This window comes from Hemiscyllium ocellatum, chromosome 24, assembly GCF_020745735.1.
Source record: "Hemiscyllium ocellatum isolate sHemOce1 chromosome 24, sHemOce1.pat.X.cur, whole genome shotgun sequence".
Lineage (NCBI taxonomy): Eukaryota > Metazoa > Chordata > Chondrichthyes > Orectolobiformes > Hemiscylliidae > Hemiscyllium > Hemiscyllium ocellatum.
The window spans coordinates 48,877,309-48,904,417 of NC_083424.1; the positions used below are offsets into that span (position 1 = coordinate 48,877,309).

Consider the following 27,109-nt stretch of genomic DNA (forward strand, 5'->3'; position numbering starts at 1 on the left):
TTGTGGAAATAGGCCACAGGATCCCACAGGTCCACACCAACCCTCTGAAGAGTAACCCACCCAGACCCCTATCCCACATTTACACCAAACTAATGCACCTAACCTATACATCCCTGAACACTTTGGGCAATTTAACATGTCCAATTCATCTAACCTGCACATCTGTGGATTGTGGGAGGAAACCCATGCAGATATGGGGAGGATGTACAAATTCCGTACAGAGAGTCACCCGAAGCTGGAATCAAACCCGGGTCCCTGGTGCTATGAGGCAGCAGTGCTAACCAATGAGCCATTGTACTGCCTCTAAGGTAAATTCACTAGTAACTTCACTAAGTCCAAAACAGAATTTTAACTCTTATAAGTAGCTGTAGAGGGACAGAAAAAAATTCATGTACCATTCACTTGTCTTTATATAGGGCCTTTAATTAGGCAATAAAATATTCAGGTTCGTCCACAGCAGCACAAACAGATAAAATCTGAAGCACAGATAGAAAAAACATACATAGGCCTAAGCCCAAATATGCAATTCTTTCAGGTCACACAGGTTTAACAGCAATTCAATATGTGCATCTAATCTGCTCTCGTCATGCCAATTAAGCATTACATTCTATATTTAAACATTCCCTCCTCTGCAAAGCATGCAGAAGCCTTCAATCATTTGGTGTGCGCTAGGCCTCACCCTTGCTGTAGTGCTGCAGGCCGAATTCCTCCTCATTTCACTGGTGAATGACTCAGTCCGATCAGCAGCCTGTACCTGTGTGCATACAATTCTCAAGTCAGACAGCCATCTGATGAAGTTGTCAAAAACACTCTGGAGACATGTTGGGATCCTAAATATCCTTACTATGTCTTCATTATTCTATTGTTAATATAAATAGGGAACACCTCATTAGCTTGGCCTGGACGCATTTGCAGAAATCCTTATCTTCACCATGTACTTCCTAACCTACTACAGCCACAAACACCTAAAGGGACAGTCTAAAGGAAAGTCAAAGATGATTTTGTAACATTCGACAGAAAATTGCCTCCATTTAGTACTGGCAATCAGAGTCTGGTTCCAGAGGTGCAGTAGATAAAAGATGGGGGCAAAAGGTAACACTCAACAAATCATGAAGACTGGAAGATCTACAGTTTTCAGTTTAGTAGCTGGGTTGCATGAAAACACGTCACCGCGTTTGAGCTAATACAAATTGAACTACTAAGGAATTCACATGCAGGGAAAATTTCCACCCATCCAATAAAACCTCCCCATAAAGGACACACATACTTAGTAAGACCAAAGGACTTACTTTGGTACTGACCCCAGCATTCTGTAGATTTCCCAACGCAATTTTACTGGAAGGTGCATGGAAACCCAGGCACATGAGGTACTCAGCGTGGTTTTCACATTGAGTTTTCCCAACACCTACCTTGTTAGTCAGTTTGGGAAGACATGAGAGAGAGTATTATTTAAGCAAGTTGCAGCATGGGTGGTTTAGTGGTTAGCACTGCTGCCTCACAATACCAGGAACCTGGGTTCAACTCCAGCCTTGGGTGACTGTGTGTAGAGTTTACACATTTGCCCTGTGCCTGCGTGGGTTTCTTCCCACAATCCAAAGATGTGCAGTTTAGGTGGATTGGCCATGCTAAATTGCCCACAGTGTCAAGATTAGCCATGGTAAGTGGATGCCTGTGTGGATGGGGTGTTGGGTCTGGATGAGATGCATTTGGAAGGTCACTGCAGGCTCCATGGATGGAGTGACTCTTCCACAATGTAGGGGTGGTATGATTCTTTGACATCTTGCCACTGCCTAGCAAGAATCACACTACGCTCTTGTGAAACCAACATCAAGATTGGTCTCACTTCACTCGTTCAACCACACATCTCGTCATAGCCTGTGTCGCGCAGACTCTTACAAGGTTCCATCCATGGAATCATACAGCACCAAAAGAGACCATGTACTTGTCTCTCAAGGAACTATCTAAACAGTCTCATGTCCCTGCCCGTTCCCATAACAATGTGGTACCATTACAGTTACTTACCTAATCCCCTTCTTATAATTACTACTGAATCCACTTCAAGTAGTAAATTGTCAAAAATAAGAACTTTTATGCAAAAGATAATTTTCCTTATTGGTGTTTTGGGCAATGTTTTAATATCTGTTTCCTCTCTCAACCCTCCTGGCAGTCAAAACAGTTTCTCTCTCTTGACTTCGTTGAATCCTATCTTAACCTTTCCTACTTTCAGGAGAATGATTGCAATTTCTCTAGTTTCCACAATCGATGACCCTCTTCCTGGGTATTATTCAAGCAAATCTTCTTCATAGACTCTCCAAGGGCTTGACATCTTTTTTTAAACTCTGGTGTCTTGACTAGTTGACGCCTAGCCAGACATTAATAAAAATTTCACATAACCTCCTTGCTAATATAAAACCAGCACTGCCACTTAAGAGCACAAAACAATAATCCAGCTCTAACTGAGGTGAAAGTATTACACGGCCATTTTATAATGCAATTATAATCTTTTCTAAAAACGGGAGCGATCTTAGCTAATAACTGAAGCAAGGTAAGGAGAAAACACCTCTGCTAGGATTAACCATTCAATCTGTTTACTTTCCCCAGCTTACCCTTTAAAACCAACCTCTCACTGTCAATGAGAAACACCAACAAGGTTGGTTCCAGCTCTGGTTTATGCAGGTTTTATCCCTCCCTGCCCAAGCTGTAATCAATATAAATGCATTCTTCCAATCACAGAAAGATGGATGATCAGGAATGAGCATAAAAAGAGGAAGAAGAACACCTCAACAATGTATTCACCAAAAATGGATACCCCCGCAATTTCATCAACAGATGCCTAAGGGAAAGACAACGGAATGAGGACATGCCACAACCCAAAGGACTAGCCACACTACCATACATCAAGAACATTTCTGCACTGACAGCCAGACTACTACGACCATTAGGACTCATAACAGCACACAAACCAACAGCCACTCTCAGACAGCAACTCACCAGGACAAAGGACCCGATACCCAGCATGAGCAAAACCAACGTAGTATACAAAATCCCATGCAAGGACTGCACAAAACACTACATAGGACAAACAGGAAGACAGCTAATGACCCGGATCCATGAACACCAACTAGCCACGAAACAACATGACCAGCTATCCTTAGTAGCCACACATGCAGATGACAAGCAACATGAGTTTGACTGGGACAACACTACTATTATAGGACAAGCCAAACAGAGAACAGCCAGGGAATTCCTAGAGGCATGGCACTCATCCACTGATTCAATCAACAAGCACATCGACCTGGACCCAATATACCGGCCACTGCAGCGGACAGCTGGAACTGACAACCGGAAGTGGCATAGACAAACCACTATAAATGTAGAAGGAAAGATCGCAGAAGCGCTTCACAGGAGGCTCCCAAGCACTGAGGATGTCACCTAGACAGGGGACGAAACGTCTGCAACACAAATTCCCAGCTCAGCAAACAGAACCACAATAATGAGCACCCGAGCTACAGATCTTCGCACAAACTTTGATGACCTAGTACCATCTGCCAGCATTTGGTCCATATCTCTCTCAATCTTTCCTATTCATATAACCATCCAGATGCCTTTTAAATGTTGTAATAGTACTAGCCTCCACCACTTCCTTTGGCAGCTCCTTCCATACATGCACCATACTCTGCATGAAAATGCTACCCCTCAGGTCCCTCTTGAGTCTTTCTCCTCTCATCTTAAACCTCTGCCCTCAGGTTTGGATTGCCCTACCTCAGGGAAAAGACCTTAGCTGTTCACCCCGTCCATGTCTTGTAAACCTTTGTAAGGTCACCACATCAGCCTCCGATGCTCCAGGGGAAAAAACCCCAGCCCATTCAGCCTCTCCCGATATCTCAAACTCTCCAGTCCCAGAAACATCCTTGTAAATCTTTTCTCAACTCTTTCAAGTTTACCAACATCTTTCCTATAGCATGGCACCAAGAATTATATGCAGTATTCTATAAATGGTGTTGTGATGTTGGTTAAGGAATGTTGGCTATGTTGCCAGGAAAAACATCCTAATCTTCTTTAAAAATAATGCCATAGCGTACGTTATGGCCACCTGTGTTTCATGTGATGTGTATGAAATGGCTTCTGCATCGTTTTTCCATCAAAGTTACTGAAAGTCCCATGACAATGGCAAACCATAAGACACGGTAGTGTAACAAGGTATTTCTTCAAACAATGTGACAATCTGAGCTGCTTCATCAACTACCTTCCCTCTATCAGAATATCATGTTTGGGGATTTTCGCTAATGGTTGTGCAATGTTCAGCAACATTCACAACTCTTCAGATATTGAAGCAGTCCATGTGCAAATGCAGCAAGATCCAGGCTTGGGCTGAAAACTGGCAAGTAACATTTGCATCATATAAATGCCAGATAATGACCAACTGAAACAAAGAGAATCAAATCATCTTTCCTTGACACTCAATTGTGTTACCATCGCTGAATTCCTCACTACCAACATCCTGGGGGTTACTATTGACCAGAAACTGAACTGGACCAGCCATATAAATACAGTGGCCAGAAGAGCAAGCCAGATGTTCGGAATACTGTGGTGAGTAACTTACCTCCTGACTCCCCGAAACTTGTCCACCATCTATAAGGCACAGTTCAGGAATGTGATGGAATACTCCCCACTTGCCTGAATGAGTGCAGTTCCAATAATACACCATCCAGGCCAAAGCAAACCATTTGACTGGCACCACTCAATGCGTGAGCATTCATTCCCTCCATAAGTCAGGACTGACAGCATATGTCATCTAAGAGAGGAACTCCAGAAATTCAACATGGCTCCTTAGACCACTCAAACCATGACCACTTCCAACTAGAAGGACAAGGGAAGCAGGTACATGGGAACAAATACACCTGGAAGTTCCCCTCCAAGCCACTCGCCATCCTGACTTGGCACAGAGAGTCATACAGTTATTGAGTCATAAAGTCCTACAGCACAGAGACAGGTTTTTTGGCCCAAACTGGTCCTTGCCGACCAAAATGCCCATTCACACGACACCCATTTCCTTGCATTTGGCCCATATCCTTCTGAACATTTCCTATCCATATATTTGTCCAAATGCCATTTAAATATTGTTAATGTACCCGCCTCAACCACTTCAGCTGGCAGCTCATTCCATATGCGTACCACCCACTGTGTTAGAAAGTTGCCAGTCAGAATCCCTTTTATTCTTTCTCCTCTAACTTTAATCTGATGCCCTCTCATCCTCAATTCCCCAAACCTGGGAAAAAGACTGAGTGCATTCACCCTATCCATGCCTCTCATGGTCTTATACACTTCTATAAGATCCCCCTTCAATCTCCTACACTCTAAAGAAAAATAATTTAGCTTGTCCAACCTCTCCCTATAACTCAGAGCCTTGGGTCCTGGCAATATCCTTGTAAGTTTCTTCTGCCCTCTTTTCAGTTGTGACAAAAACTGAACACAATACTCCAAGTATGGCCTCACCAATGTCCCATACAACTGCTTCATAATTTCCCAACTTCTATACTCAATGCCCTGACTGAAGGCCAATGTGCTAAAAGCCTTCTTCACTGCCTTGTCTACCTGTGACTCCACTTTCAGAGAACTGTGCACCTGAACTCCAAGATCCCTCTGTTCGGCTACACTCCTTCATGAAACCATTCACCATGAAACTCATTCCTTGATTTGACCTTGATTATCTATATTAAGTTGGGCATTTCTCAGCCCATTTCCCCAGCTGATCAAGGTCCTGCTGCAATTTCTGAGGAGCAGGAGAATCAATGTTTTCGGCATAAACCCTTCATTAGCAATGAGGCTTGTGGGCCGGGGGTGCTGAGAGATAAATGAGAAGTGGGTGGGGTAGGGGGGAGGTAGCTGAGAATGTGATAGATAGATGAAGGCAAGGGAGAAGGTGATAGGTCAGAGGGAAAGGTGGAGCAGAAGGGTGATGGACAGGACAAGAGGGCAGTGCTGGGTTGGAGGCTTGGGACTGGGACAATGTGGGGGGAGGGGAAATGAGAAAACTAGAGTATAAAGAAAGTAGGAGTATACTTAAGAGGGAAATCAAGAGGGCAAAACGGGGACATGAGATAGCTTTGGCAAATAGAATTAAGGAAAATCCAAATGGTTTACTTAAGGACAAAAGGGTAACTAGGGAGAGAATAGGGCCCCTCAAAGATTAGCAAGGCGGCCTTTGTGTGGAGCCATAGAAAATGGGAGAGATACTAAATGAGTATTTTGCATCAGTATTTGCTGTGGAAAAGGATATGGAAGATATAGACTGTAGGGAAATAGATGGTGACATCTTGCAAAATGTCCAGATTACAGAGGAGGAAGTGCTGGATGTCTTGAAACGGTTAAAAGTGGATAAATCCCCAGGACCTGATCAGGTGTATCCGAGCACTCTGTGAGAAGCTAGAGAAGTGATTGCTGGGACTCTTGCTGAGATGTGTGTATCATTGATAGTCACAGGTGAGGTGCCGGAAGACTGGAGGTTGGCAAATGTGGTGCCACTGTTTAAGAAGGGCAGTAGAGACAAGCCAGAGAACTATAGACCGGTGAGCCTGACCTCGGTGGTGAGCAAGTTGTTGGAGGGAATCCTGAGGGACAGGGTGTACATGGATTTGGAAAGGCAAGGATTGATTCGGGATAGTCAACATGGCTTTGCGCATGGGGAATCATATCTCACAAACTTGATTGAGTTTTTTTAACAAAGAAGATTGATGAGGGCAGAGCAGTAGATGTGATCTATATGGACTTCAGTAAGGTGTTCGACAAGGTTCCCCATGGGAGACTGATTAGCAAGGTTAGGTCTCATGGAATATAGGGAGAACTAGCCAGGTGGATACAGAACATACTCAAAGGTAGAAGACAGAGGGTGGAGGTGGAGGCCTGTGACCAGTGGAGTGCCACAAGGATTGGTGCTGGGTTCTCTACTTTTTGTCATTTACATAAATGATTTGGATGCGAGCATAAAAGGTACAGTTAGTAAGTTTGCAGATCACACCAAAATTGGAGGTGTAGTGGACAGCGAAGAGGGTTACCTCAGACTACAACAGAATCTGGGCCAGACTAGCCAATGGGCTGAGAAGTGGCAGATGGAGTTTAATTCAGATAAATGCGAGGTGCTACATTTTTGGAAAGCAAATCTTAGCAGGACTTATACACACTTATGGTAAGGTCCTAGGGAGTGTTGCTGAACAAAGAGACCTTGGACTGCAGGTTCTTAGCTCCTTGAAAGTGGAGTCGTAAGTAGATAGGATAGTGAAGAAGGCGTTTGGTATGCTTTCCTTTATTGGTCAGAGTATTGAGTACAGGAGTTGGGAGGTCATGTTGCAGCTGTACAGGACATTGGTTAGGCCACTGTTGGAATATTGGGTGCAATTCTGGTCTCCTTAATATTGGAAAGATGTTGTGAAACTTGAAAGGGTTCAGAAAAGATTTACAAGGATGTTGCCAGGGTTGGAGGATTTGAGCTACAGAGAGAGGCTGAACAGGCTGGGGCTGTTTTCCCAGGAGCGTCAGAGGCTGAGGGGTGACCTTATAGAGGTTTACAAAATTATGAGGGTCATGGATAGGATAAATAGACAAAGTCTTTTCCCTGGAGTCCAGAACTAGAGGGCATAGGTTTAGGGTGAGAGGGGAAAGATATAAAAGAGACCTAAGGGGCAACGTTTTCACGCAGAGGGTGGTACGTATATGGAATGAGCTGCCAGAGGATGTGGTGGAGGCTGGTACAATTGCAACATTTAAGAGGCATTTGGATGGGTATATGAATAGGAAGGGTTTGGAGGGATATGGGCCGGGTGCTGGCAGGGTGTGACTAGATTGGATTGGGATATCTGGTCGGCATGGATGGGTTGGACCGAAGGGTCTGTTTCCATGCTGTACATCTCTATGACTCTCTGACTCTATGGTGAAATCCACATTGATCCCATGAGGTTGCATGGTCCCAAGGCAGAATATGAGGCGTTCTTCCTCCAGGCATCGGGTGGTAAGGGTTTGGTGATGGAGAAGGCCCAGGATCTGCTTGTCCTTAGCGGAGAAGTGGGGGCGGGGGGGGCGTTGAAGTGTTCAGCCATGGGTTGGTGTGGGGTTGGCTAATGCAGGTATCCCAAAGATGGTCTCTGAAATGCTCTGCAAGTTGGTGTCCTGTCTCTCCGATAGAAAGGAAACCACATCAGGTGCAACAGATATAGTAGGTGACATTGGTGGAGGTGCAGGTAAATTTCTGTCAGATGTGGAAGGATCCTTTGGGGCCTTGGATCTAGGTGAGTGGGGAGGTGTGGGCACAGGTTTTGCACTTCCTGCAGCATCAGGAGAAGGTGCTAGGAGTGGGGTGTGGGCTGGTGGTGTGCGTGGATCTGATGAGGAAGTCATGGAAGGAATGGTCTCTCCGGAATGCTGATAGAGGTGGGGATGGAAATATATACGTGGTGGTGCGGTCCATTTGTAGGTGACACAAGTGTCAGAGGATGATGTTACGTATATGGAGGTTGGTGGGGTGGAATGTGAGAATCAGGAGGGGTTCTATCCTTGTCATGTTGGATGGGGTGGGGTTCAAGGGCAGTACTGTGGGAAGTGGAGGAGATGTGCTGGAGGGCATTGTTGACCATGTGGGAAGGAAAATTGCAATCTTGAAAGCTGGAGGCCATCTGGGATTTTCTAAGGTGGAATTGGTCGTCCTGGGAACAGATGTGATGAAGACAGAGGAATTGGGAATAAAAGATGGTGTTTTACAGGAGGTAGGGTGGGAGGAGGTGCGGTCTAGGTAGCTGTGGGAGTCAGTGGGCTTGTCGCAGATGTCCATGGTTAGTTAGTCGCCAGAGTTGGAGAGGTCCAGGAAGAGGAGGGAGGTGTCTGAGATGGTCCAGGTGAATTTGAGGTCAAGGTGAAAGGTATTAGCGAAGCTGATGAACTGTTCAACCTCCCTGTGGGAGCACGAGGTAGCACCGATACAGTCATCGATGTAGCAGAGGAACAGGTGGGGGGCGGTGCCGGTCTAACTGCGGAAGATGGACTCTTCCATGCACCCATGTAACAACATTGCTGGGACCCATGCGGTGCTCATGACTAACTCTTTTGTTTGGAGGAAGTGGGAGGATTGGAAGGAAAAGTTGTTAAGGGTGAGGACCAGGTCAACCAGGCGGATGAGACTGTCAATGGAAGGGTACTGGTTGGGTTGGCATGAGAGGAAGAAACAGAGAGCTTGGAGGCCTTTGTCATGGCAGATAGGTGTGTACAGGGACTGAATGTCCATGGTGAAGATGAGGCATTGGGGCCGGGGAAACGAAAGTCTTGGAGGAGGTGAAGGGCGTGGGTGGTATCCTTTGTCAGCCCCCTGGCCCACAAGCCTCATTCGTAATGAACGGTTTATACCCGAAATGTTGATTCGCCTGCTCCTCGGATGCTGCCTGACCAGCTGTGCTTTCAGCACCACTCTCTCGACTCTAATCTCCAGCGCCTGAAGTCCTCAATTTCTCCCTGCTGCAATTTTTGACCACCTTCCTCACTGTCCACAATACCTCCTATTTTAGTGTCATCGCAAGCTTACTAATTATGCCTTGTACATTCTCATCCAAACTATTGATAAAGATAACAAACAGCAACAGGCCCAGTACCAACTCCTGAGGCACTCCCCTAGTCACAGGCCTCCAATCCAACAAACATCCTTCCACTATTACCCTCTGCTTCGTACCATCAAGCCAGTTGTATATCCAATTTCCCAGCTCCTGCTGGATCTAACCTTCCAGAGCAGCCGACCATGTGGAACCTTATCAAAGGCCTTACTGAAAGCCATATAGACTGCGTCTACCACCCTGTCCTTGTCAACCTTCCTGGTCATTTCAACAAAGAACTCTAACAAGTTTGTGAGGCACGTTCTCTCACTCACAAAGTCATGCTGACGACTCCTAATCAGACTCTGTTTTTCCAAATGCATGTATATCTTATCTCTCAGAATCTTCTCAAGTAACTTACCAACCACAGATGTTAGGCTTCCTGGTCTATAGCTCCCAGGGTTTTCTTTGTAGCCCTTCTTGAATAAGGGCGCAAGATTCGCTACCAGTCTTCCTGCACCTCACCCGTGGCTAACGATGATGCAAAAATATCAGCCAGGGACCCCAATTTCTTCTCTAGCCTCTTGCAGTGTTCTTGGATTGGTCTGGTCAGGACCAGGAGATTTATCCACCTTCATACATTATAATACTTCCAAGACCTCATTTACTGTGATATGGACTGTCCCCAAGATATCACCACTAACTTCCCCAAATTCCCAAGTTTTCAGGGCTTTCTCCATGGTAAACACAGACAGATATATTCATTGATGACCTCACCCATCTCCTGCGGTTCTACACATACATGTCCACTTTGGTTCTTGAGGGCTCCTAATCTCTCCCTAGTTATTCTTTTTCCTTTAATATACTTTAATATATTGCCAAGAATTCTCTATCATCAATCCAGACACGTGGGAAGTATTCCATCACACTCAGATGTGAGCCTTATAGATGGTGGACATGCTTTGGAGAATCAGGGGATCAGTTACCCACTGCAGTATTTCTAGCCTCTGACCTACTCTTGTAGCCATTGTGTTTAGATGGCTAGTCGAGTTGAGTTTCTGGCCAACTGTAAACCCCCAGATGTTGATACTGGTGATTCAGTAACACTATTGAATGACATGGTTAGATTGTCTCTTATTGGAGATGGTCATCATCTGGCATTAGTGTGATGCAAATGTTACTTGCCACGCAAAAGACCAAATTTGTGGTTACTACATTTGCTGATGCAAAGATAGGCAGGAGAGCAAGTTATGAGGATGTAAATATGTTAAAAAATTAGTTCACAGAAGGTTCAGTTTTTGAATAACTAGGATGATGGGATGCTGCAAATTAAAATGTTATCTTAGGATTAAATGTTGGTCAGGCTGGGCCTGTATTTATTGGAACTTAGGGGAATGGAAGATGATCTTATGAAAGCATATAAGATTCAGAGGGTACTCAATATAGGGGAAGGATACTGTGAGGATGTTGCCCCTTGTGGGAGAGATAGAACTAGAACAGACATTTTTTAAATGAGTACTCTCCCATTTAAGACAGCATTGAAGATTTGTATTTCTCTTAGAATGTAATGAGGCTTTGGAACTATCTTCTTCAGAGAGTGGTGGAGGTGGAATCATTGAATATTGTTAAGGCAGAGGCAAACATATTCTTGAAAACAGGGGAGTAGAAAAGTGGGGTTGAGGCCTCAATCAGATGAGCCGTGAGACCAGGTTGAGACCATGTCAAGTTGTGTTGAAACTATGGGATTCTGAGCAGGGGCTGCTCAATCTCAATGATTTGTTCAATGTTGAAGGTAAGGTAAGTTCACAGGCCGAGTCTTGAGCTTATAAAGGCACAAGCTTTGATTTTGGCAGCATTGGGGTAAAAAAAGCAAGGGAGGGGGCAGATAAAGCTGCAGAGAGGGAATGGATAGGAAGAGTGTGTGTGTGTGTGTGTGTGTGTGTGTGTCTTGCAAGCTGCAATACAACTCAAGCGTCAAAATACAGTTTAAGATTTACACTCCAAACAGCACAACAAAAATGATCTTTTATATATCCTGCCAGTATTATAAAAAAATGGTCAACAGGGTAGATTGTGGCTCTGTGTAACAGCTTAAAAGGAACAACAGTGAACTGACATCTCTATCATTAACTTCAGTTAAAATCTAGAGAGACACCGTCGTTGCTGACTTACTATCAGCTGGTTCATACTTCCACACAAAAGCAACAAATTCTTTATCACCCCAAAAAAAAAGCAGAAGATTCAATTTCCCAGTTCTGAAGAAGAGTCACACTGGGCATGAAACATTAACTCTAATTTCTCTCCACAGATGCTGCCAGATCTGCTGAGCTTTTCCAGCAATTTCTGTTTTTGTTCCTGATTTCCTGCATTTGCAGCTCTTTTGGTTTTTAGACAATTAAATTACATGCTTAAAATTACTTTAAACAACGTCACTCTTGAAATGTACATGACTGATTTGATGCACAATGCTAATTCACTTCTGAACCCATCCAAATTTGTATGCGCACTGACTGATTTAACAATTGCAATTTTATTTCTCCTCATTTATTGATTTCAGTGTTGGTTACTGGGCACACTCGCAAGAGAAAGCAGAGAAATCCCATTTACCTAAAACCTTCAGAACCATTGGAAATCCAAAGGCGCTTCACAACTAAGTAATACTGTACTTTAGTAGGGGTAGTTATTGTCATCAAAGTGACAGGTTGTGCACAGCAGGATGTCCACAGTAGTGTATAACCCCCACTGTGCATAGAAAACCTGCTGAAAGTATGCAACCCACACAATGCACTGAACATCTCACCAATGTGCAGATCCTCCATTTTACACACAGCATGTATAAAGTATGTAGATGGAGCATCTGTCAAACATATATATTCTCTACTGGATACAGAATCTGATCAACATCGGATCCAAAACCAAGCCCAAGGTTTACAGAGTCTTGGTGGTTACCACATTGTTATATGGCTGTAAGACATGGGCTGTCTACAGCAGGCACTCCAAGGTGCTGCAGCAGTACCACCAATCCTGTCTGTACAAGATCCTGTGAATCTGCTGGGAAGAAAGATGCGCCACACTCTCCCCAAGCAGGTGCTCAAGTCCCAGCTCCGGAACATGAGGCGAGCCCTAGATAGACACAGGAAATGTTTCAGAAATGCCCTCAAGGCCTCATTGGCAAGATGTGGCATTCCCACTGACACCTGGATATCATTGGCACAAGATCGTCCAAAGTGGAAGAGGAGCCTCCAGGAAGGCGTTGAACACCTCAAGACTTGCCATTGAGAAAAAGCAGAAGCAAGTTGAAAACAGCGAAAGGTGCACACTGCCACACCAATGCCCCACCCACCCCTTCCCACAATGACCTTCTGAGCCAAGTGTAACAGCCTGTGGTAGCCATGTCCGTCTGTACAGAAAGAAAGTGAGGACTGCAGATGCTGGAGATCAGAATCGAGAGTGTAGTGCTGGAAAAGCACAGCAGGTCAGGCAGCATCGAAGGAGCAGGAGAATCAATGTTTTGGGCATACGTCCATTCCTGATGAAGGGCTAATGCCCAAAATATCAATTCTCTGCTCCTTGGATGCTGCCTAACCTGCTATGCTTTTCCAGAACTACACTCTCGGCATCTGACTGCACAACCATTTATGGACTCACCCTGAGAATGGAAGAGAGTCAACATTGTCTGTGAAGGACCACTAATGATGATGATGATTACTGATCTCATGCAGTATATGCACTTGACCCTCCACAGTATCCAAAACATGCAGGAGAAGGCTCCACTATCAATATATTGAATACAAGCATTTTGAGCCTCAGTCTTCTCTAACTTCCAGACTTGGCCACAGTAAGTTGGGCACAAACTAGAACTCTGTGAAGGTTTAGTATAAAACTCTTTCAACTTTGTCTTTTGTTCACAAAACAAGGAATCCTGTATTGTGTGTCCCTTTCACAGCCTTCCTAAATTATGCTGGCACTTTTCATCACTTGTGCAAATAGACTTCAAGATTTGTTTTTGTAACTCACATCCACACCCACCCACTCTTAAAACTGCAACACTTAGTTTACATATTTTCTCCTCATTCTTCCCAGCAAAATGAATCACTTCACACTCCCTCGCATTTTGTTCCATTTACCATATGTCCCACTCTGCTTATCCTCATGGGGTCTTTTACTACACTCCTTACTGTTTACTACAGTACTGAGTTACACGTCATCAGCAAACCTTTGAAATTATAGCCTGTAGATCCAAGTCAATCCCATTATTATTTCAGAAAGAGAGAGGTGGTCTCAACTCCAACTTGCACTACTTTGAAAAAGAACTGCTCATCACTATTCTCTGCATGCTACCCCTTAGGCACTTATTTATCCAGACCACTTTAATCCCATTGAATTATTCAGAACAGAAAGAGCATGCATATACAGAGTGCAGAAAGCATCCACTTGCATTTATATCACACCATTAATGCAGGAAAATGACTCAGGGTGCTTTAGTAAAAGAACAATTGCACACAAATTGACACAGTGCAGGGAAGTGGGCCAAGTGTAGGAATGTGTGCTTTTGACAGTTCAGATTCGGTGGGGCAAAAGTAGTGCATGATTCTACAATTAAGGGGGCAGCACTCTAGCTCAGTGTTAACACTGCTGCCTCATCACACTAGAGACAATTCCAGCTGACTCCAGCCATGGGCAACTCTATGGAGTTTGCACATGCTCCCTGTGTCTTTGTGTGTTTTATCTGAGTGCTCCAGTTTCCTCCCATAGTCCAAAGATGTGCAGATTGGGTCGATTGGCCATGCTAAATTGCCTACAGTGTCCTGGGACGTGCAGGCTTGGTGCGATGCTCTTTGCAGGGTTGGTATGGACTTGACAGGCTGAATGGCCTGCTACCACACTGTAAAGTTTATATGATTTCTGACTCCTCGAATTAAATTTGAATGTAGTATCTAGCGTGGAACTACCCAGTGCATCAAACTCCACCATTGAAATGTAATTCCACAATAGACAGAGCACCATCTACTGAAGACACATCTTTAATAAACCCAGATACATAAAAGTGTCAAGAGCGCCTATCAAGAGCATAAATAGCACTTCGGTAAAAGCATGTACTGCAAGTGGATCTGAATTGAACTTCCTCATAGCACCAGTGAGGATGAAGTGAATAAACCAACTTTTCGACAAGACTTAATTTCTGCTTTTTCTATTAACTGAGAGAGAAGCTGGTAAATGATGGAAGGGATAAAGAGAGCTGAGAAATTGAGGACAACCTCTCTGCAGAGGACAATGGGCAGCACAGAACTGAACATTAATTTGCATTTATGTTGCACCCTTTGATAAATTCCAAGATGTTTCACTGGACTATAATCAGATAAAAATATTGACACCAAGCCAAAGAGGGGTGTGACTGAATGTTTGACCAGAGAAGTAGCTTGTAAATCGGATGTTCATCTAAACTGAAAATGTTAGCTTCCTCTCTCTCCATGGATGCTGCCTCCAGAATTCGTTGTTTTCAGCATCTGCAGTATTTATGCTCCAAACTTACATCAGATCTTGAGGATTTACAATGGGGTATTGAATAATGAATTCCAGGAGAATAAAGATTCAGTATTATGGTTGGGGAGGGAGGGAGGAGGAAGGCAGATGAGGCACTGGGCTAGAAGCTCTGAGAGAGAGCCAGCTTCCTTCTATATTTCAGCCAGAGGTAAGGAGGATAAACACATGACCAACAGTGGTCGGGCAAGGGGGTAGGAAAAGCAATAGAACATAGAATGACACAGCGCAGTACAGGCCCTTCGGCCTCCGATGTTGTGCTGACCTGTGATTCTAATCTGATGCCCATCTAACCTGCATTATTCCATGATCATCCAGATATTTATCCAATGACCATTTAAATGCCCTTAAAGTTGGCGAGTCTACTACTGTTGCAGGCAGGGCATTCCACACCCTTACTACTCTCTGAATAAAGAACTTCTGACGTCTGTCCTATATCTATCACCCCTCAATTTAAAGGAAAAAGGCACCCTATCTAATCCTCTGATCATCTTGTATGTCTCTATTAAGTCACCTTTTAACCTTCTCTCTAACAAAAGCAGCCTCAAGTCCCTCAGCCTTTCCACATAAGACCTCCCCGCCATACCAAGCAACATCCTGGTAAATATCCTCTGCACCCTTTCCATGATTTGGAGATGCCGGTGTTGGACTGGGGTGTACAAAGTTAAAAAACACACAACACCAGGTTATAGGGGAACAGGTTTAATTGGAAGGCGGTTGAAGTAGCAGTGCTCCGAAATCTACTGCTTCCAATTAAACCTGTTGGACTATCTCCTGGTGTTGTGTGATTTTTAACTCTGTGCACCCTTTCCGATCCTTCCATAATACGGCGACTAAGTTGGTGAAAATGAGGCAGAGTGGTGGAAACCACAGAGGAGGGAATGCATGGCTGAACAGGAGCACGATTTTTTAAAAAATACACTAAAATTGAGTGTTTTTTTTAACCCTTCCTGACTGGGGAGATAAATGAATGGAACAGTAGTGAGGATTAGTGTGGTACATGGTTAATAAACCTGCAGCAGCCCTGTTTTTTCAGTGCGCCCACGCCTAGTCCCATGTGATGCAGACTGCAGAAATTGCTAATGATGCAATGTGCCTTTTAGCGATCAGCTGAGGCGGATTTTATTTTCCCCAATGCAGTTTTATCCGTTAGTTAATATATTGGAAAGCACGAGCGTAGCGGTAGACGGTTTAGCTGCAGGGACTGTCAATCAAACTGCTTCTAATGGTTTGTGTTCCACAGACTGGGAATTGGGGATCAGAAATCTTCCAAAACGCTGGGTCCAGTTAATGGAGATTTGCACAGACTGGATCTCGGGTTTGCTCTCTGTGTTCACTGGCTGCAGCTGTCTCTGTTGCTAAAAAGGAACACTCGCTGTGTTTCTTAAACAATAATCTCCGGATCCAGTGGGATACCGCCGGCACCAAACTGAGACATTTTACAGGAGACGGCAGTGCTGGGGAGGATCACACAGAAGAATGTGTTGATCCAGGCGATTCTGCAAGCCGCAGCACAAACAAAGCAGGGAGGTGTCAAAATAGCTTACAGCCCCGCCCCGACCTCTATCCCTGCACCACGTTCAGCATTTCTTCTCTGCTGCCATCCACAGATCTTCCCAGTTGATCCCTTCCCCACAATCTTCCCCCTGGTTTTCATAAAGCGCAGAAAACGCTCTTCGGCTCATCGAGTCTGTACCGACAATAATTACCACTAAAGACGCACTAATCCCAATTTCTTGCATTTGTCCCATATCCTTGAATGTTATGATATTTCAAGTGTTCATCCCTGATTCTCACCACCGCCTGAGTGATTTTGTTCTCAAATTTCCTCTGAATCTTTCGCCCCTTAAAACTTTGCCCCCTCCTGATTGATGCCTTAACCAACAGGGGAATAGCTGCTCTCTATTCACCCTGTCCCCCTCATAATCCAAGCCTATTTAGTCTCTCCTTATAGTGCAATTTCTCCAATCCCAAGCAACATCCTGGTGACCCCCCCTCTGTACCCCCCTAATGCTATCATATCTTCCTGTAGTGAGGTGACCAGAACTGCACACCGTATTCCAGCTGAGACCTGGCCAATGCTCTGTGCAGCTCCACCAACACCACCTTGCTCATATACTGTATGCCTTGACTGATGTTCAATATGCCTTCTTAACTATCCCATTTATGCACTGTGCCAACTTCAGGGATCTGTAAATAATTATCCCAACATCTCTCTGTTGCTCTGAGCTAAGTGTCCTGTCATTCACTAAATACTCCCTTATCTTGATCCTTCTTCCAACGTGCATCACCTTGCACTTATCAGGGTTAAATACCATCTGCCACTGTTCTGCTCATCTGACCAATCCATCTGTATCTTCCAGTAATGTAACATTGCCACAGTGAACTAAGAATCATAGAGTCATACAGCATGGAAATAGATCATTCAGTTCAACTCATCCATGCCGACCAGGTATCCTAAACTAGGTAAAAACAAGGACTGCAGATGCTGAAAACCAGAGTCTAGAGTGGTGCTGGAAAAGCACATCAGGTCAGGCAGCATCCAAAGAGCAGGAATTAATCTAGTCCCATTTGCCAGCATTTGGCCTATATACCTCTTAACCCTTCCTATCCATGTACCCATTCAGATGCCTTTTAAATGTTGTTATTATACCAGCCTCCATTTTCTCTGGCAGCTCATTCCATCCATGCATGACCCTCTGTGTGAGAAAATTGCCCCATAGACCCTTTTTATATCTTTCCCCTCTCAACTTAAACCTATGCCCTCTAGTTTTTGACTCCCCTACCCTGGGGAAAAGACCTTTGCTGTTTACCCTATCCATGCCCCTCTTGATTTTATAAACCTCTATAGGTTGCTTCTCAGCCTCCAATGCTCCAGGGAAAATAGCCCCAGCCTATTCAGCCTCTCGCTACAGCTCAAACTTTTCAACCTCGGTGACACCCTTGTAAATCTTTTCTGTGCACTTTCAAGTTTAACTACATCTTTTCTATAGCAGGGAGATGAGAATTGAACGCAGTATTCCAAAAGTGGCGTGTTTCATGTTCAACACAGCTGCAACTCCTGAACTCATTGCACTGACCATGAAAGCAAAAGCATACCAAATGCCTCCTTCACTACCCTATCTATTTGCGATTCCAATTTGCTGCATAACAAAAAACTAAAATTTGTGCTGCTCCAATCGTTACAGATCAGTGAAATGCAAATGAGGAAATTTTCTTCGTTTTCCCATTTCTACTGAATCCAATTATTTATTTGTGTGTATTTTAGTCATTGCTTAGTTAATATCTCCTAATCTCTAACAATACAAAGAGAGATCATAGTTTAAGGGAAGGGATGGCAGATTTAAAACAGAGGTAAGGAGAAATTACTTCTCCCCAATGGTCTTAAATCGATGGAATGTATTGCCTCAGTGTGTGTGTGTGTGTGTGGAGGACAATGAATATATTTAAGGAGACAGACAGATTTTTAATTAGTAATGGGTTGAAGGGTTCTGAGGAGCAGGCAGGGAAGTGGAGTTGATGAGAATCAGCCATGATCTTACGAAATGGTAGATCAGCTTTGAGAGGCTAAATTGCCTATTCCTGCTCCTAATTCTTACATTCCTATGACAAAAGCAGAAAAGTGGATGCTGGAAATCTGAAATAAAAAGAGAAATGAAAAGGTTTACTGAGCAGCTCTGGCAGCATTTGTAGAGAGAGGTATATTGACTCAGTTTCTCTCTCCACACATGAATCATAGAATCCCTACAGTGTGAAAATAGGACATTTGGCCCAACAAATCCACACTGACCCCACTGAAGAGTATCTTACCCAGACCCATTCCCCTACCCTTTTACTCCACATTTACCTACCTAACCTACACATCCCTGAACACTATGGACAAATTAGCTTGGCCAATTCACCTAATCTGCACATTTTTGGATTGTGGGAGGAAACCAGAGCACCCAGAGGAAGCCGACGTAGACACAGGAAAATTGTGCAAACTCCAAACACACAGTCACCCGAGACTGGAATCAAACCTGGATCCCTGGCATTGTGAGGCAACAGGGCTAACCTCTGAGCCACCCTGCCACACTTTTCTAAGTTTACAAACCACAAAGAAACACATGCTGCTGAGTTTCTCCAGCATTTCCTCTTTTAGACTCCAACTCCTTCCAGTTCCGATGAAAGGTCACTCACTTGAAACATGACCTCAATTTCTCCTTTCCTCGCTGTTGCCAGGCCTGCTCAGTGTTTCCAGCATTTTCTGTTTTATTTCAAATCTCCATCACTCTCCATATTTTGGTGTGTGGAGAATAATACATTCGCCTGCAGTCCTTTACCAACATGCCCTGCCTCTTGTCATCTCGTCCTTACCCGACAACAAGATTGTATCATGTGCAAAGAATATCCATGATAGTGAGATTAAAAATAATGACCCAGTTTCGGCTGGGTAAATACTGACATGTTTATTACTCATGAGACTGAATCAAACTCAATAACTAATAAGATGGATTTCAACTTTGGCTTCAATGACCGAATGGAGGTATTGCTTAAAATTCCTGGTCTGTACCAAATTTGGTGACCCCCAATATGCTACAGTTTGGTTAATATGGTGACCCTCTTTTACAGGAAATCAAGAATGATAACCTGATCACTAGTGGGTAACTTCATTGCCCTGTTCATCCACCTCCCGAAACCTCGCTATCTTCAAGTAAACTATCAATATGTACTAGCCTGTCTTACAATATAATGGATCTGGAACAAGTTGAAAAATAGCTGGTGCCTGCAGATCTATACATCGGTAGGAATTAATATCTTCGAGGAGTGGAAAATGGGGCAAAAGTCTGGCTTGGGTAGGAAGTCTTTGTGACTTGCTTTTCCAGTCAAATTTATGACAAATAGGTGGCACGGTGGCTCAGTGGTTAGCACCAGGGTCCCAGGTTCGATTCCAGCCTCGGGTGACTGTCTGTGTGGAGTTTGCACATTCTTCCCGTGTCTGCGTGGGTTTCTTCCGTGTGCTGCGGTTTCCTCCCACAGTCCAAAGATGTGCAGGTTAGGTGAATTGGCCATGCTAAATTGCCCATAGTGTTAGGTGCTTTAGTGAGAGGGAAATGGGTCTGGGTGGGTTACTCTTCGGAGGGTCGGTGTGGACTTGTTGGGCCGAAAGGCCTGATTCCACGCTGTAGGGAATCTAATCTAATCTAAATGAAGCTCACATTAAGCAACTCTGTTGAATTGGAGAATATAAAAGCAGAGAATTTTCAGTCTTGTAATCAGGATCAGGAATGCTAACCTTGATGGATCAGATTAACCAGCTTAAAACCAAGTACATTGTCACTGATTTTGTACCTATGCTAATGCAAGAGTGGCGCGGTGGCTCACAGCACCATGGTCCCAGATTTGGTTCCAGGTGCAGGCGACTGTCTGTGTGGAGTTTGCACATTCTCCCTGTGTTTGCATGGATATCCTCCCACAGTCCAAAGATGTGCAGGTCAGGTGAATTGGCCATGCTAAATTGCCCACAGTGTGAGGTCATTAGTCGGAGAGATATGGGTTTGGGTGGGTTACTCTTCAGAGGGTTGATGTGGACTTATTGGGCTGAAGGACCTGTTTCCGCACTGTAGGGAATCTAAGACATGTATACACAAAATAATGGTGTAACCTATTCACATCTAAGAATCATCTCTATACTGTAGATTTGTGATCAACGTTAAGCATGCAGTTTTTAACCATTCATCCATATGGACTCATTACAACACAACTCTGGTGGTAGTTGGGACTTGAACCTGGACCTTCTGGCCCAGAGATAGTTCACAGCAACAGCATAGCAAGACCATAACCTTCAATCTGTATCCTGAGCAATGCAAATTTTAAAAAATAATTCAGTTCAATTTGTTAATGGAAATGAGAAGTTTTATGGCAATCATTCACCATTACCTGACAGTTGACTTGCTGATCCATAATACTCTGTTATAAATCTTTGCCCTTGCACCTCACTCTCACACTTGCATTTCTATTCTGCAAGAGCAACTCATTGCAGTTAAACTCCTCATGACCATCCACAGAAATTCCATCAGATGGTCACTCTCTGAGTTTTATGTGAGGTATTCCTTAGTGTAAGTGCTGAAAATACTCAGCAAATCTGGCAGCATTTGTGGAGAGTAATGGGGTTAATGCTTCTAGTCTGTGACCTTTCAAGTAACTGTACTGATGAAAAGTCACTACCCTAAAATTTTAGTTTTACTTGCGTCTCAACCAGCGCTGGCTGACTTGTTATATATTTCCAAGACTTTTTATTCATATTTCAGATTTCCAAAATCCACAGTAAATTTACTTTCATATTCTACACTATCATATCACTTTTATGAATAAGCATGGTTCAGCAAGTTGATTGCTTGGCTAGATGAGTCATATCAATCAGAAAGATCCCAGATACAAAAACGGAAATGGCTGGAAAAGCTCACTTCTGAGGAAGGGTCACTCAACCCAAAACATTAATTCTGATTTCCTTCCACAAATGCTGCCAGATCTACTGAGCTTTTCCAGCCATTTCTGTTTTTGTTTCTGGCTTACAGCATCAGCAGTTCTTTCAGTTTTTAGGAAGATCCCAGGTTTTGTCTCTGGTGTCTGATCTCAAAAAAGCACCATGAAGGTTAAGCACTATTTGCCTCAGGGCTCATTGGTCAAGGGGTCAAATAAACCCACCAAGATGCACACTCCTGGGACAAATTACCCTGACAAAATTCATCATGGGTTAATGCTGGGCTGAGGATAAGATTGGACTTGACTGTGATGGCAAACAGAGTTGAATTACCCCGATTCACTGTCACAAATCACAGATGCCTTTCTTTTTGTGGATAGCAATGAGATGATCATAACACCACTTGGAATTCTACTTTCGTCAGGAATTTTATTCCTTGTAGAGAAAAGGGAGGGTATAAAATCAGGGGTGAATGCACAAAAAAGCACATGATGTTGAATGGATACGTATTGCAAAGATTTTCTATTCACCAGTTCTCTAGGTTGTAAGATTGACCAGCAACTCACCTCATAATTATGCATTTTTCAGCTGACAAACTGGAATGAGCACTGTTTTTGAATTAATAAAAACAATTGCACTAACTAAGCAAAATTGCTTTAAGGCAGAAAACCTTGGGTTCAGTTGTTCTGTGAGATGCTTTATTCTGTCCCATGAGGGGATGGATAATGGAAAACTATTGGATAGCACTAGGGTGGGGGATGGAGTAAGCTGTGCTCTCTTTGGTAACACATGTCTCGGAACTGGAGAGAAATGGGCATTAACATCTACTTTTTGGATCCATTCAAAAACCAGAGAATACTGGGATTTGGCTTTTGTCTTATACTTCAGACCTGCTCAATGTAAAAACTACAGCCCTTTAAAAAGGTTCAAGATGGTTCATTTTCTATTTGCCTCCTCTGACAAGTTATCTAATTTAATTAGCAGATTGAATTCAGACCCAATTTCTTCGTGCAAACACAACATAATTATCTCTCATTTTGGCATGATTTCTCATTTCTGATTCGAGCCCAACATTGAAAAACAAATCTCAAATCAAAATGGGAAGCTTACAGGAAATGGGCGGGTATTCATTACTATCATATAGCTATGCAAGAATAAATCCAAGGAATGTTGTGTTAAGATTGGCGCAAATACAGACTCAGCAGCTTCATGGTTTAAATTCATGCTTTCACAATGCCATTTAATGAATATTCTGGCACTATTGCGGCAATAAGGAAAATCCGGTGCAAACTATACAAATGTGTTAATCTGTGTTGAACCACACTCCAGCTGGATTTACCAGTTACCATTAATAATGACTTCATGAAGCTAACTGGTCAGTTGTGATTCAGACACATGATATTCTAAGATACAGATCAACAGTAACAGAGGCACTAGCCACAGTAGTGGCTTACGTAGACACAGCTCACACAAGCCCTATAATAATACATGAAGCACAGAATATCCACTTCAATGTGGAAAATGGTTTCTTCCAATGCTCTCATTTATTTTAGAATAAGGAGGGGCTCTCCTCAGCTCATTCATTTTCGTCATGTAAGTGATGAACTAGAAGTAAAATGTCTGAGATGATGCAGAAATGTGACGTTTTTCCCTCATCCCAAAGAATATCAATCAAGGTGGTTATGTGAGATACAATTGCAACATTTAAATAACATTTTGACAGGTCCATGAAAAGGAGAGCTTTCCAGGTATATGAGTCAAACACAGGGAAGTGGGACTAGCTTAGGTTGTGAAACCTGATTGGCATGGACGAGTTGGACCGAAGGGTCTGTTTTCTTGCTGTGTGACTCTATAACCCTAAGAGCTCCAAGGTATCTTCTACACCTTCACCCACTGCAGTATAGTAACAAGATGCTTCTTCAACAGCACCTTCCAAACCCATGACCCTTACTCCTATAAAGAAAAGGGCAGCAAAAGAATAGGAATGTCAACACCTGCACTTTCCTCTCCATTCCATCCTGTTTTACAACCGTATTATTGTTCCTTCACTGTCACAGGATCAAACTCTGGAAAGTACCCCCCTGAACAGCACTGTAGGGGGTGGCTGCACCATAAAGTCTGCAATGATTCAACATAGCAGTCCACCATTTCAGCTAATTAATGATGAGGAACAATTGTTTGGCATGTCATCAATACTCACTTCCCATGAAAAAATGTGATGAATAAACAATATTCATTAGTCAACGTAGGCTTTTCGCCTTCCACAGATCTGAATCTGACCATTCCAGTTGCAGCTCACTATTGATTATCTGTTACAATTGGTAACAATCATATACCAAAAGGTAACCATACGGAATTGTCAACAATAAGACTATATAGTGTCCATTGCAATTTCTTCTTCATGGGTTTTCTGCACAATGTTAAAAATCACACAACATTAGGTTATAGTCCAACAGGTTTATTTGGCAGCACTAGCTTTCGGAGTGCTGCTCCTTCATCAGACAGCTACATGATGAAGAAGCAGCGCTCCAAAAGCCAGTGCTGCCAAATAAACCTTTTGGACCATAACCTGGTGTGTGACTTTTAATTTGGTCCATCCCAGTCCAACACCGGCACCATCACATCATCTCTGCACAATGGCTGTTTTTTGGCCATTATTCATTGAATTATAAAAAAAACATGTTCACAGTTTTTTCTACACCAGAGATGTCATGAAGTCAAAAAGGGATCAAACTAGTGCTGTTGGTGCTAATCTGATCCATATGACAACTATCCAGCCAATGAGGGAATTGACTAAATTGTCATTTCTTTAATACATCCAAACTTCTCATTTGCATTTCATTTTAGTTACTAAAATATTAAAAGTGTTATACCCCACCTGAATGTTGGAGGATAGCTTTTTGTTAAGCAGAAGAACTTGACACTAGCTTGAGTCTGAAATGGGACAATTGCATTCCGAAGCATGTTCAGTCTATACCTAAATGATCATTACATCCCAATTAACAGCAACAGAGTGAACATGGCCTGGTACATTTAACTGCTTTCCCTCACCTTATTTGTGCAGAGTAAATCTTCACTGATCTCTGATGGATTCTATTTTCAGGCAAGGCTTTTAATCTATTGCTGTAGAAATGGGTTTTGTGCTATCCCATAATTCCAGCAGATCAAATAACGGAAATCTTACATTTGTGATCCAATTAATCTTTCTGCTTATGACTTCAGTGTATGCTTGGATGAGTTTTGAACCCTAATAAATATATCTGCAACTCACTAGATGTCAATTACACCCCTGGGACAATGCTTCAAATCTTGTTTAATCCCTCCTGGTTTTACCATAGTCTTCTTTGTCATTTTTCTTTAATTTATTAAAGTCAGTTAAGGTGAATTCGACTCCTGGAATTTTTCATGTTGCCCTCCCTGTGAGATTTATGCCAACTTCCAGCCACATCTTTCAACAGGAAATTAATTAAATCCTCCAAAAATAGTGGGAAGGTATATTGTTAGTGACATTGTGTAACTGCTTCCCCATTCAAGATAACAGGCCTATTCATAATTAAAAATCATACGACACCAGGTTATAGTCCAACAGGTTTAATTGGAAGCACACTAGCTTTCAGAGCCTCGCTCCTTCATCAGGTGATGATCCGAAAGCTAGTGTGCTTCCAATTAAACCTGTTGGACTATAACCTGGTGTTGTGTGATTTTTAACTTTGTACACCCCAGTCCAATACCGGCATCTTCAAATCAGGCCTATTCATAGGAAGAGCATTCAAAGTTTCCTGTTCCTTGGATGCTGCCTGACCTGCTGCGCTTTTCCAGCAACACATTTTCAGCTCTGAAACTCCAGCATCTGCAGACTTCACTTTCTCCTCGAAGATTTTAACCTACTGCGAATCCTCTTGCAAGGATGCCTTCCTTGAAGAAGCTCTCCATTCCTGATGAAGGGCTTATGCCCGAAACGTCGAATTTCCTGTTCCTTGGATGCTGCCAGACCCGCTGCGCTTTTCCAGCAACACATTTTCAGCTCTAATACTCCAGCATCTGCAGACCTCACTTTCTCCCTGACCTTTTTGAATGGTGGACACAACATTCGCAATTTCCCCATGTTTTACTGCTTGAACATACTATTTCATTTAATTGTGCTGATAATGTCAGACTGGCTAATTTTTTCCGTAACTCCTGATGATCAAATGGGCTCTCACCCAAATCATACAACCCAACACCCTACTAAAAATAAAGCCCATTCATTCTGTGTACACACTTTCGACCACAAGATGTCAAATAGAGGTAGGCTTTTCAGCCCAAGCAATCTGCTCCACCTGGCTGATCTGATAATCTTCAACTCCACTTTCTTACATTCTCCCTATAACCCTTGCTTTCCGACCTGATTCAAATCCAGCTATCCTCAGTCTTGACTACATTTAATCAATCCAGTCTCAACAGCCTTCTGTAGTGAAGAATTCCACAAAATTACAACTGGGAGAAGAAGTTCCTCCTCACCTCTGTCTTAAATTTGCTATCCTTACTCTGACATTATGACCACTGGCTCCCCCAGACTTTTTCACAAGGAGGAACAACCTTTCAGCATCTACCCTGCATTCTTCTAAAGTCCAATGAGTACAGGCCCAACCTACTCAACCTCTCCTCATATGACAGTCGTTCCATACCTGGTATCAGCCTAGTGACCCTTCTCTGGACTGCCACTAATGTCAGTTAATCCCTCCTTAGATAAGGGGCCCTAAACTTGCTCCTTTTCTCAGTTACTCACATATTGAATCCCTATAGTGTGGAAACATGCCATTTGACCCAACAAATCCACGCTGACCTGCCAAAGAGTAACCCTCTCAGATCCATAACCCTACCCTATTACTTTACATTTAACCCTGACTGATGCACCTAACCTACATAACCCTGAACACTATAGGCAAGTTATTTTGGCCAATATGGGTGGCACGATAGCACAGTGGTTAGCACTGCTGCCTCACAGCCCCAGAGACCCAGGTTTATTTCCCACTCTCTGTGTGGAGTTTGCACATTCTGTGATGCAGGTACCAATGTTAATGCCATTAGGAAGGGAGGTCCTGGATTGTGACAGTGAAGAAATAGCCAAATAGTTCCAAATCAGGATAGTGTGTGACTTGGAGACAAAATTGCAAGTAGTGAAACTCTCAAATATCTGCTTCCCTTGTCCTCCTAAGTGATAAAGGCTGTGGGTTTGTAAGGTGCCGTTGAAGGACCCTTGGTGAGTTACTAAAGTGTACCTCATGGGTGATATACACCATGCAAAGTGGTGAAGGGAGTTAATGAAGTAGATGAGGTGTCAATCAAGTGGGCTGCTCTGTCCTGGATAGTACCAATCTTCTTGAGTGTTGTCGGAGCTGCACTTATCTAGCCAAGTGGGAATCATTCTATCATACTCCCGACTTGTGCCTTGCAGATGGTAGGCAAACTTTGGGAACACAAAATTGAGCTACTTGCTGCAGAATCTCAAGCCTATGATTTGCTCATGGAGACAAAGTACTTATTTCTGGTCAGT

At 43.3% G+C, this 27,109-nt stretch overlaps 1 protein-coding gene across 2 annotated transcripts in view; it reads right to left on the reverse strand.

The window, feature by feature from the left end:
* The window catches only part of septin5a (septin 5a), a 125,566-nt gene that overhangs the window by 94,283 nt on the left and 4,174 nt on the right, over positions 1–27,109 (reverse strand). The window contains exon 3 of one of the 2 annotated variants that reach the window (XM_060843770.1): positions 680–754. The exons of the other annotated variant lie outside the window; for it this stretch is intronic. Within the exon in view, the coding sequence (XP_060699753.1) occupies positions 680–754 (75 nt within the window). The remainder of the gene's footprint in view (positions 1–679; positions 755–27,109) is intronic. 2 annotated transcript variants of the gene reach the window in all.